The sequence below is a fragment of the Impatiens glandulifera genome, chromosome 5 (assembly GCF_907164915.1).
Source record: "Impatiens glandulifera chromosome 5, dImpGla2.1, whole genome shotgun sequence".
Taxonomy (NCBI): domain Eukaryota; kingdom Viridiplantae; phylum Streptophyta; class Magnoliopsida; order Ericales; family Balsaminaceae; genus Impatiens; species Impatiens glandulifera.
Genome location: NC_061866.1, coordinates 38,359,095 through 38,371,437, shown reverse-complemented (window position 1 = coordinate 38,371,437; position 12,343 = coordinate 38,359,095). Strand labels below are relative to the sequence as shown.

The 12,343-nt window shown below is 31.8% G+C and overlaps 2 protein-coding genes across 3 annotated transcripts; one reads left to right on the top strand and one right to left on the bottom strand.

Annotated features, from left to right (window-relative positions):
• Positions 1-596: 596 nt before the first annotated feature.
• On the top strand, positions 597-3,642 carry LOC124940105 (LRR receptor-like serine/threonine-protein kinase HSL2). The gene is made up of 2 exons (XM_047480589.1): positions 597-3,213; positions 3,283-3,642. The coding sequence occupies exons 1-2, from the start codon at positions 630-632 to the stop codon at positions 3,603-3,605; spliced, it is 2,907 nt and encodes a 968-aa protein (XP_047336545.1). The 5' UTR covers positions 597-629; the 3' UTR covers positions 3,606-3,642.
• A 1,083-nt stretch (positions 3,643-4,725) lies between these two features.
• Positions 4,726-7,729, bottom strand: LOC124939914 (malate dehydrogenase, glyoxysomal). 2 transcript variants are annotated; one of them, XM_047480375.1, is made up of 9 exons: positions 7,544-7,729; positions 7,173-7,391; positions 6,743-7,057; positions 5,728-5,817; positions 5,568-5,651; positions 5,449-5,484; positions 5,277-5,366; positions 5,098-5,192; positions 4,726-4,950 (listed from the first exon to the last, which is right to left on the bottom strand). In XM_047480375.1, exons 1-9 carry the CDS (start codon positions 7,613-7,615, stop codon positions 4,878-4,880), a joined length of 1,074 nt encoding a protein of 357 aa, XP_047336331.1. In that variant the 5' UTR covers positions 7,616-7,729; the 3' UTR covers positions 4,726-4,877. The 2 variants fall into 2 exon arrangements, with proteins under 2 accessions (XP_047336331.1, XP_047336332.1); XM_047480376.1 differs by having other exon boundaries at positions 7,173-7,388; positions 7,544-7,728.
• Positions 7,730-12,343: the final 4,614 nt, after the last annotated feature.

The window sequence follows — 12,343 nt, the reverse complement described above, 5'->3', positions numbered from 1 at the left end:
ATTAGACATATAACTAAAATAGAAATAAATTAGGATAGTAAGGTTTTCTTATAATACAAAGATCTCTAGAATTTTATGGGGAATTAATTAAAAAAGGAGAAAAACAATTAAGGGTAATTAATTTTTGATTTGACTCAAAATAAAAGGTATTATTTATATCAGTTAAAGTTAAAATAAAGCATTAAATAGAAAAAAATATTAATTATTTATTTAAAAATGATTATTTTAGATTAAAAAACAATTTGACAAAGTTGTAAATATAGTCAACGGGGAATTTGATGAAATGAGTCTTAATCAGAGAAACACCTAATAAAAATGGCACAAATGATCACTTCTCAATTTTGGGACGAAAATATAAAACTCAATTCGTCGAATGTGTCCTCGTGTGACCATCGCAACGAATTAGGGTTTCGTGCACGCGATTATTTTCGCCATAACACAAGTGATGTGATCATTTCCGCAAATTTTATTAGGCGTTTTTTATCCCATCCAATTTTCCGTAAAAAACAAGTAGGACCAAGCAATAATAATGGAAAAGCAATCCTTCTTCTTCTTCTTTCAAGTGGACATATATTTGAAAATAAGTAAACGAAGAAGAAGACTCAAAATCCACCGCCATTAACAACCAAATGAGAAACTCAAAATCCTCTGCAACTTTATTAACCGTTTTACTCTTACTCTCTACTCTCTTCCATGTAAGATCTTCAATGAAAGACGCAGCTCTTCTTCTCCGTGTCATCAATGGCGGCCTCGTTGATCCAGATGCCAGTCTCAAAAATTGGTCCTATTCTACTAACAATCCTCCCTGCGATTGGACTGGTATCACATGTAATCCGCAAACAAACGACGTTGTCTCCATCTTCCTCGACAGTTTCAATCTTACCGGCTCTTTTCCAGCCGATTTCTGCAGGATCACCGCGCTTCAGAATCTCTCTATTGGAGATAATAGCTTCAACGGCAGTTTATCATCGGATTACTTCTCTCTTTGCTACAGTCTCAATTTCATGAATCTATCCTCTAATTACTTCATCGGAGAGTTACCAGAGTTTTCCGTCGTCTTTTCGAACTTAACCACGCTTGATCTCTCTTACAACAGCTTCTCCGGCGATATTCCGAGGAGTTTTGGACGGTTACCATCGCTTAAGGTACTTAGTCTCTATGCTAACAATCTTAGTGGCTATTTTCCAGAGTTCCTTACTAATCTCTCTCAGCTGACACGGCTTGAACTTGCGTACAATCCTTTCGTTCCAAGCGCTCTTCCTCAATCCATCGGAAAACTACTGAATCTCGAACGGTTATGGCTTACGCAGACAAATCTAATCGGCGTTATTCCGGATACGATCGGCGATCTTGTTCAATTGAAGAATCTCGACCTTTCCGTCAACAATCTTACTGGCGATATACCATTGAGTTTTAGCAGATTGAAAAACATCGAACAAGTCGAGCTCTATAAGAACAATCTGTTTGGCGAATTGCCTGATTTTTTCTCCAATTTATCATCACTGCTTCTATTAGACATTTCCGAGAACAACTTCACCGGTAAATTACCATTAACTCTTGCCGAATTGCATCTGGAATCACTCAGTCTGACTGACAACAACTTCACCGGCGAGATACCCGATGTTATCGCTTCGAATCCGAATCTCTCAATGCTAAAGCTATTCAACAACAAATTTACAGGCGTATTGCCGGCGAAATTAGGTGAGAACTCCGACCTAAGTGATATCGATGTCTCCGGAAATGAACTTGAAGGTACGATACCGATGAATCTCTGTAAGAGGAAGAAGCTCGCAAGACTTGTCCTGTTTAACAATAAATTCTCAGGTCCAATTCCTGACTCGTTCGGCGATTGCGATTCTCTCTTCTACGTTCGCGTCCAAAACAATGAACTATCAGGACCCATACCATTAGGTTTCTGGAGCTTGCCTGGCTTTCAATTCCTTGAATTGGAAAACAATGGTTTCGAAGGAACAATTCCACCACAATTTTCCGTCGCCAACGGCTTAACCACGATGTTGATTGCCGGTAACAGATTTTCCGGCCAGCTTCCGCCTGAAATCTGTAATTTATCGAAGCTTGTAGATGTCGATATGAGTAGAAATCAAATCTCTGGAGTATTACCTGCTTGCATTACTAATTGGATAAACATAGAGAATCTTGATCTGGAAGAGAACAGATTAACAGGTGAGATTCCGACTACTATAATTAATTGGAAGAAGCTGGTTTGGATGAACATCTCTAACAATGATTTCTACGGCGAAATTCCAAGAGAAATCGGACTTCTCCCGTATCTAAACTACATGGATCTCTCCAGGAACTCATTTTCCGGCAAGATTCCACCGGAGCTGACTAAGTTGAAGCTCAATGTGTTCAATCTCTCTAATAACAAGCTCAATGGACAAGTCCCCATCGGCTTCGACTCCAAGTTCTTTGCTTCAAGCCTAACCGGGAACCCGGGTCTCTGCGGTCAGAATCTAGAACCACTTCCCAAATGCAATCAACAAAAATCCAAACCCTTAAAACCCCATTTGGTGGGGCTTGTGATAGCCTTCTCCATAATACTCATCATATTAGTTTTATATCTAGTGAGGTCCAAATTGTTCAAACTCCTCTTTCGCAAATTGAAGCCCTCTCTAACGATCACTTCATTCCAATGGGCTCAATTCAGTGTCGAGGAAGTGTTGGGATCATTGACGGAACGAAATCTCATAGGGGAAGGGGGTTCTGGTCAGGTGTATCGGTTACCGGTGAGGACAGGACAGGTCCTGGCGGTAAAGAGGCTACGCGGCGGCGGAAACCTAGACATGGATGCAGATGAGGTTTTCCGAACGGAAGTTGAGATGCTTGGGAGAGTTCGGCACGGGAATGTGGTGAAATTGGTGTTTAGTTGTATAGGGGAGGATATTCGATTGTTAGGGTATGAATACATGGTAAACGGAAGCTTATGGGACGTTTTGCATGGAGAGAAGATGGTGTTGAATTGGCCGGAGAGGTTTTCGGTAGCGATTGGGGCTGCGCAAGGTCTTTCGTATCTACATCACGATTGCTTACCGGGGATTATTCATAGAGATGTTAAGTCGAATAACATATTGCTAGACGAATATTTCAGGCCGAAGTTGGCTGACTTCGGCCTCGCCAAGACGGTTCGTCGCAACACCGATGAAGAGAAGCAGATGTCTCGTGTTGTAGGCTCTTGCGGCTACATTGCTCCAGGTTTGTTATTTGAGAATTAAATCTAAAATAACCAAATATCTAATCTTTATCGTTCAATCTTATTTATAGAGTATGCATATACATTGAACGTGAACGAGAAGAGCGACGTGTACAGTTTTGGTGTAGTTTTGATAGAATTAATTAGCGGGAGAAAACCAAACGAGTTATTTGGGGAGAATAAGGATATCGTGAAGTGGGTTAGAGAAGGCGCGATGTTATCTTCGGGAGATCTAGACTTGGGGTGGCTAGTGGATAAGAGGATGACACTTTCGTCGGACAATGAATATGAGGAGATTGAAATGGTCCTCAAAGTGGCTCTTGGATGCACCTCGGCTTTGCCTAGAGATAGGCCTTGCATGAGACGAGTGGTCGAAATGTTGAAGGGGCGTTGATGAGATGAACATAGTGTAGGTGAGAAAGATTTTCAATGATTTTCGACAATGTTTTACCTCAAATTGAGTTTAGAAAAAAGGCGAGACGAGGTCCCAATTACGGACCTCTCATAGTTAGGGACAAAAAGATAATATTTAAAAAAATATTATCTTTTTGTCCATAGGACCTCAAGTTGTATAAACTAGTAATATAGGAAAAATGTGTTATAACTTTTTATTTCTAGGAAAGTATAAAAAATATGGTCATTTTTCATTTCTTTTTTCTTAAAGAAAATTATGGTTTATAGTTTTAAAATGTTTTGAATGGTCTACACTCATTTTACTTATTTGGGTAAGATTTTTACTATATTAGCTAACCTAATGAAAATAGATATAGTTTTAATTTTTTATATAAAAAAATGTTTTGAGGTCCCAGTTTTAAAGTATTATTTTATTTTACAATTTACAATTCTGTCGGGCTCAATAAGGGATTTGATTGTTACTTTGACAATAACTTTTAGTATTTTTTATTCCCTTTAAGAAATGTCAGTTAGTAATAACTAATACTTTGTGGTGGTGAAATTGAATATAACTTTAATAAAGATGTTAAGAATTTGTAATTACTAAATAATTATAATCAACCAAATTAGTTCAATCTAACCTTCAAACTCATAAAAAATTTGGTATATCAATATTCTAAAAGGATATTCAATTCAATACCGAAAGTAATACAAACAAGATCAAAATTTTAGGTTGAGTTTTTTTCTTTAAATTTTTTTTATAAATTTGTCTGACCTTTATTTTTATAAATTCTGTTTAATCTACTAAATATTAAAATATTTTTATTTTATTTTAATAAAAATTAAATTTTAAATAAAGAAACAATATAATAATTTAACAAATTAAAACCCAAATATCTCATTTTTCATCAAAATTGCAAATAACCCATATGAAACAAACTCTTGGAATTCCTTATTTTAATTTTAAATAATTTTTTTATTTTAATAATTTATCTTAAACAAGTTACTAATAACCCATTTTTTTTTTTTTATCAAAACAACCCATAAGAACTCTAAAAAAAATGTAACATTTCATTTTAAATCCATTTGAGGGAAATAAAAGGAGGGTCAACTAAGTCTTGTCTTGTCTCAACCTCTTTTGGAAATTTTATTTCATTTCATAAACTGACACACAACATTTTATTCCCATTCACCCAAAGTGATCTTCAAACACTAAAAAACAAACAATTACTAAAATCCAACCAAATGCTGCTATTTTGGAAGGGGGGGGATTTCATTTCCTAATAAAAGAAACTCCTTTCTGAATGCTTCCCTCTAACTCTTTCTTCACCTTCTCCAAGCCGGCCCTGTTAAGAACAAACTAATCAGACCACCCTTTTGTCTCTTTATTACATTAATTTCAGCAATTTTCAATACTTCAGGAAACAAAACAACAAAAATGCAACAGTTTGATGAATAAACAAAACAAAATATAAAGAATCTTATTAACCAACCTTTCGTAATCATTCAACGGTCCGAGAGAGTATATCTCATCAATTCCATTCCTCCCAAGCCTTACTTTCGACGCAAAGAAAGAAAGCTCAGTCACCTGTAACACCACCACCCCATCATCATCATCATCAAACCGATACCATTACCATCAAAAAGGAGTTAAACTGAAAACCAAACATGCCTGAGAATCTACGAAAGCACATTCAACCACACTCGCATCGCCTCTCAACCCCCTTAAGCATGCATCACCAAACTTAGCAGCAGCATATGCCTGATTGTTCCATTTTAACTCAAATCAAGTAGAGCAAAAAGCCTTAGCTAGTTACTTTACATAAATCTATAACTTTACTTACCATTGATAATGTAGCCGATCCAGCCCCAGCTTTTGCCTGAAGCAAAATCCGTATAAAAAAAACTGTTACAAAATTGCATATAAAATTGATGAAATCTGATTCGATCAACCTGCGATTACCTCTACAACTTCAGTTCCACCGTTTTGTATACGGTTGGTCAAGTATTCAATCTCTGATTGAGTAAAAGAACATGGAGGCTTAACCTGTATCAAAACCAATTTGGTAAAGCTTTCATCTTTTCTCATAAGCTATGATTATTGATTAGAGGTTTTGAAGAACCTGAGAGAGAAGAGGCAAAATTGTAATTCCAGCATGACCTCCTACAACTGGCACATTAACATCCCTGGGATCAAGTCCTAACACTTCTGCCTATATAATTATACACATAAAGTAGTTAGTGCAAATAGAAAAGGTAATATGAACACATTGAAAGCATCTTAAAATATAGTTCTAAGAGCTTGTTTGATGTGGAATCCACCATTGACAATCCCATCAAACATCATTTTTTCAATTTCATAATTCATATCATCAACTAAAAATATTAAAATACCCTAACATTATTATTTTGATAACATCTTAAAGTATTAAATACTAAGAATATTTGGTCATTTGTCCAAATAAACCACTTCTACACCAAACAAATATATATATATCAAATCATCCAAGATCAAACAAGGCCCAAGTTATCCAACAAAAGTCTGTTCAAAACAAAGCTGGCAGTCTAAAGCAATCTTGGCTCCATAAAACAGTACATAATTCAATGAGATGGACAAATAAGAAGGACAAGGAGAAACAAGCTTAGTGATGAGGATTTTAAGATTGATTCAGAGCAAGTGGTTAATAATTCACCATCCCATCAAACATCACATTTTCAATTTCATTGCTCAAATCATCGACTAAAATAGCCTTACTTATAACACTTTAGAATATTAAATACTAAAGATAATTTAGTCATTTTATCCGAACAATCAAACAAGGACCAAGTTATTCAGCTAAAAGTCTTTCCAAAACAAAGCTTGGCATTCTAAAGTAATGTTAGCTCCATATTTCAATTAATGTGATGGGCAAGGAGTAACATGAGCAGTGACATGAATCATAAAGTTGATTCAGAGTTAGTAATGGAAGAAAAATGAGATATGAACTTGTCTAATTTGGTTTTTCAGTTTGGGAGTTGATTGGTATTTGACCATAACCCTAATGTTGAGGTGGTCACATTTCCCCTATTTGATCATATGTAAAGTTATGTCAAGTTCAATGTTTAATTACTCTAGTAAACTCCCAAAAATTATCATACCACAAAAGTATTGGCTCTGACTACATCAAGCATGGTTACTCCAAGTAGTCGTTTAGGATCATATGTGCCAGCTTTCTTGAAAACCTCGGCAGCAATAGGAACAGTTGAGTTTACAGGATTACTGATCACATTAACTATGGCTCGCGGGCAGCACTTGGCGATTCCTTCACAAAGAGTCTTAACAATTCCAGCATTTATGTTAAACAAATCATCCCTTGTCATTCCTGGTTTCCTAGGAACTCCAGCAGGAATAATGACCAGATCCATACCCGTCAGAGCATCTTCCAATTGTGCTTGTCCTAAAAAACCACGAACCTGATGATACCCAAATACCCAAATCAGGAATCATGAATGAAAACAAACCAACAATCTGAAAAACGTGAATGAGAATGGTAGCAAGGGAAAGCAAAAGGGAAAAGAGAAATATTACCACAGCACTAGTGTCCATGTGACTTATATCTGAAGTTACACCAGGAACATTAACAACATCATAGAGGTGAAGAACAGAAACCAATGGATTTATCTTCATTAACAAAGACAATGATTGCCCAATTCCTCCAGCAGCACCCAAAATCGCCACCTTGAAACCAGGAGCAGCACCTTTTGCCCTGCAGAAAACTCGACCCAATCCAGAACTCTCTTCCATCTTCTTCAAGATTGAGTGAGAACAAATATACACAATGAAAAAACAGACATTTCTTAGGACCCACTCTGTGTATAGATAGATTACCACCTAATTCTTATTCTCAGGATGATAATCGCCTACTAAAGCTTCTAATTGAGAAATGGATAATTGGGTACCTGGAGATTTGGAGGATTAAGATGAGCGGCGATTCTGGATATGCGTTGATTGATCAACATACTTGATTCCATGTCGCCGCCGATTCCAAACAATTATTGAAGAAGAAGAAGAAGAAGCAGCAGATATCAAGTTGTTAAATTTGATCTAGAGATGTATAAATAGATGGAAAAAGTGCTTAGACTCGAAAATTGGGAAGTGTGCAATTTTATCTATCCAATAATAATAATATTTATTCAATTTCTGGACAACTACAGGACTAACCAGATATGAACTTCTATCCTCGGTTGATGTTAATTAATTGTGAATAAATAGAATTTAATCTTGGAAAACAAATATAAAAAATATATTTAATACTATTAAATTTTGTATTTTATTATTTAAAAAATTTATATATATATATTATAAATAGAAAAAAAATCGTTTAAATACAACAACAAAAAATTACATTAAAAAAAAAAATTACTCAATAAGTTATCGATATCGTAAATTCTCAAGAAAACATTACTCCCTAATAGAATTTTCTAAATTTTCTGAACGAATTTAATAAATCGTCATAATAATAATAGTTTATAATTGAGATGGTAACCCAAATATGTAGTTCTATCATGTCAGTCGCATCAATTCATACTTTTTAGTTAGAAATTATCTAAAGACTCGAGCATCACCCAATAAATCTCAATAATACTTCATAAAATACTCTAAATACTAGTCACCAATCAACAATGCAAAAATAAGTAAGTTGTTGATTCAATTTTTTCGTGACATATACGATAACGATTAGCCATAATTTAATTTTTTTATACACATCATTTGTTAGAATTTTATCATTAATAATGCTTCATCTAAAAAACGATGTCTTAAATAAAAAATTTTACTCTCAAAATTTTTATAACAAAAATTATATAAAATCATTTTAACCATAAAATGTCCTAATCTTCGTATAGCATGACTATTAAATCTTAGCAAATAAGCTAAAAACCAATTAGGAGCTTGTTTGATATTGAGTTTTAAGATTTAAGAATTTTTTCCGTAAAAGAATATTGTTTAATAAAAAGTCAGGTTATTTATTAATTTTATAAGATAAATTTATAAAACATTTTTTTTTTATTTAAAATTTTAAGATAATAAAAATATATTTTAATTTTAATTAATAAATGAAGCGATTTAATTATTAGAATAATAATATTATTATAAAAAAAGATTTTAAAACATTCTATCAAAATTCAAAATGAACTAGATAAGGAGCATGTTTGATCATTAAGTTTGTAGATTTTTTTTATCATATTAATATTATTTTATTATTAAATCACATTATTTATTAATTAAAATATTTTTATATTTTTTACTAAATTTAAATTTTAAATAAAAAAACATTTTCATCAATTTAGAAAAATCTCTAATTGACCTATAATTTTTTAATAAAATCTAAACAAAAAAAAATGAAAATAAAACCTGAGAAAAATAATAATGGCATTTCTTAGATAGATTGTTTCAATGATTTGTATTCATAATGATTTTTTTATATTATTTAAGCGATTGTTTATATAATATATAGTTCTTAAAGTTGCTTATGTGATAAGGCCCAGTTAGGCAAGCCAGCCCGTTTAGTACTACACCTTCCCAGGCCCTTTATTCTTTTTTTCTAAAACATACCTAGCAAAGTTTGAACCTATAAGCACAATAAATATAACAAACTAAACTAAATGCATGTTTTTTTAAATATAATAAAAAATATTATATATTTTCAATTTAATATAAAATATAAGAAGTTAAATAAAAAATAATAACAAAATTATTTTTATTCACCTATGCACTCTAAAATTCCTATTAATACCTATGTGTGATTCTTTTGCATATTTTAATATAGGTTAATAACTTTTATCTTCTCCAAAGAGAATTAACCACGAAGATTATCATTTTTACATTGGTTGATATAATGTTGCATCAAACTATTTTGTTTGTTACCATGTTATATAATGATATTATAAAATGAATAATCATTTTAAGTAACGGTAAAAACATAATAATATGAGAGAAATAATTTTAATATTTTTTTTCCAAAAAGTGCAATGAAATTATTGACTTAATTTTCGATTTCTTATCAATATTGTATAATGGTAAGAATATAACATTCACAAGGATCCACAGTTACATCTAACTCATCATTTTTGTTTTATTTCAATATGTAAAACTTTTATTTTTATTTTTTAGCCGGATTTAATTCTTGAGATGGCTAACTGGCATTACCTCTTTAAATTGGAGCATCTTTTTATAATGAAAATCAAATATGAATTTTTTTGTCTTGTAAAGTAAGATTCTTGTTATTTAAGATTTTTTTTTTAAAAGGGTTAAAATATTAAAAAAATGAAAACCGTTTATGACATGGATCAGGGAAAAACATAGGTAGTAGACAATAGGAAAAAAATAAAAAATAAATAAAATAAAAAATTAACGTCCACCAATGTCTTGAAAAAAGGGATGAACTCCTCAAACAACTCCACAAACTTTCCATAATGAATCTCAAAGAGTGCCATAATAATGACTTTATAGATTATACACACTAGTTGATTTAGTTACGCTATATCTATTGTCTCGATTCAAACCTTCCAACAACTACCGAGAACTTGTGCATCACCCACTATATTTCAATTATATTCCAAAAAAGACTTCAAATACTCGTTATCCCACGATGATGCAAAAAAATGTAAGACGCCGATTCAACCTCTATAAAATACATCCGACAACGACTAATCCTACTAACTTTTTTTCATACATATGTCATCCTTCAAAATTCAACCATGAACATCACTCCAAAAGCAAACTCAGAAAATGTCAAAGCGAGACATTTAACCATGTACGGGGCATCATCCCAAAAGCTAATTGAGGTTCTGTTCCCAAGGTGAATCTGAATTGCTCGTAATAACTCTTTTATAAATAATATATTCCATTCTAAATGTTACCGTCCAAAGGGCGATTAAACTTTTTGGTGAACCAACCAAACCATTCCTAACTATATTTATATCTAATCAACGACGCTAAAAAACTATTCGACTTAGATTCAACTCTACCGTATAATTTTGAGAGAATGATTTTGTTAAAAGAAACAAGATCCCGAATATCCAGACCCTAATACTTATATCTCTTAACCTTATCTCAACTAACCAAATGGCCAAAAGAGGAATTAGACGACCCAAAGGAATTTATACAAAATTTTCTTCAATTTCACCGCCACACTCTTGGGGATAACGAATAAAGACATCATAGAAGTAAGAATAGAGGTCAAAACACTCTTGATGAGAACCAAACAACCTCTTCAAAATTATTTTACATTTTTTTTAAATTGATAACTTAGCTTCCATCCAAGTGATGTTTTGATTTTGTCTTAGGAAATGTTAAACATAATGAGTGGTGAATGTGTTTTTAAGTTGCAATTTTTTTTAAAAATTTGTAAAAAAATATCAACAATATTTTAAAGAAGAAGGAGAATTTAAAAGTATAATATACATAAATTTATTAGCTAAAGACATAATGAGCGGTGAATGTGTTTTTAAGTTGCAATTTTTTGTAACACATTTTTAGATGAAATTTAGAATTTTATTAATAGATAATTAAACAACTTCTTTTTAATGAACATCAACAAATATAACAGTTTCTCTCGTGAACAACTAAAGTAAATGTCAAATATAAAATAAATAAAAAACATATTTGTGTTATTGAAAGTCGTAATTACTACAACTAATACAAAAAAAATCTCAATTTATATTAATCCAATCTTATAATTAATACTTTGCCAGTTGACTACTTGACCGTGATGTGTCACATACTCACTCACATGAAAGCTACCAAAATGCATATGAAAGATACTTGTAACTGTGAAATCTTATCTAGATGATCATGGGTACAACACTTTGTAAAATAAATATTCAATTTATAAGAATAAGATCAAAATTAACCAATTTTCTATTAAACTAACATAGGTTAATTTTTCTTTCTCGGATAATTCCTATTTTTTTTTATAATTAATCTCAAATAACTTATTTTTTCTATTTCAAAAAATTCCTAAAGAAACCCATGATCAAAGAAGGATATCAAACATCTCCCAAATAGAATGATAAGTAGATTATCCATCAATTGATCATAAGAAGAATAGGATAAGAGTTCTTGTTCTCAAAAGATCTTTTATTACTCCTCTCCTTACAAACAATTCACATGATAATAATATAGATGGTGAATCAACATTTACTTATTTACTTACCTTCAATCTATCAAGTAACTTACAAAAATGGACATCACCCAATTGAGCATACTCAATCCAGAAGAAATTTCGTAACTATTACTAAAGAGAAGTTTGACAATAAATGAGACGAGCACTATTTACGGAAAAAAAAAGTTAAAAAGAATGTAAAAGAAAAGAAACAATTTTAGTTCATAAAAGTGACCCGCGCTACTATTGATCTTCTAATCCAAAAACATATTTATGCTTACAAAACATAAAAGAACTTGATTTGAAAAAGAAAATTTGTTAAAGAAATTTGCACACAAAAACATTAAAATACAAAAGCAGTTAAGAAACCAAAATTTAAACTTTTAAATAAAAAAAACATATAACATGAATTAAATAGGACAATTCAATGAAAATAAAAAAAAGTTAGAAAAACAATTATAAAAAAATAAATTTGGTTACAGAGTTTAAATTCTAATTGATTAAATAAATATTAAAGTCAACTATTATCTCTCTAAAATAATTTATTAATATATTCTTATACAATTATGATTAAAGAAACTTATTGTTTATTTTA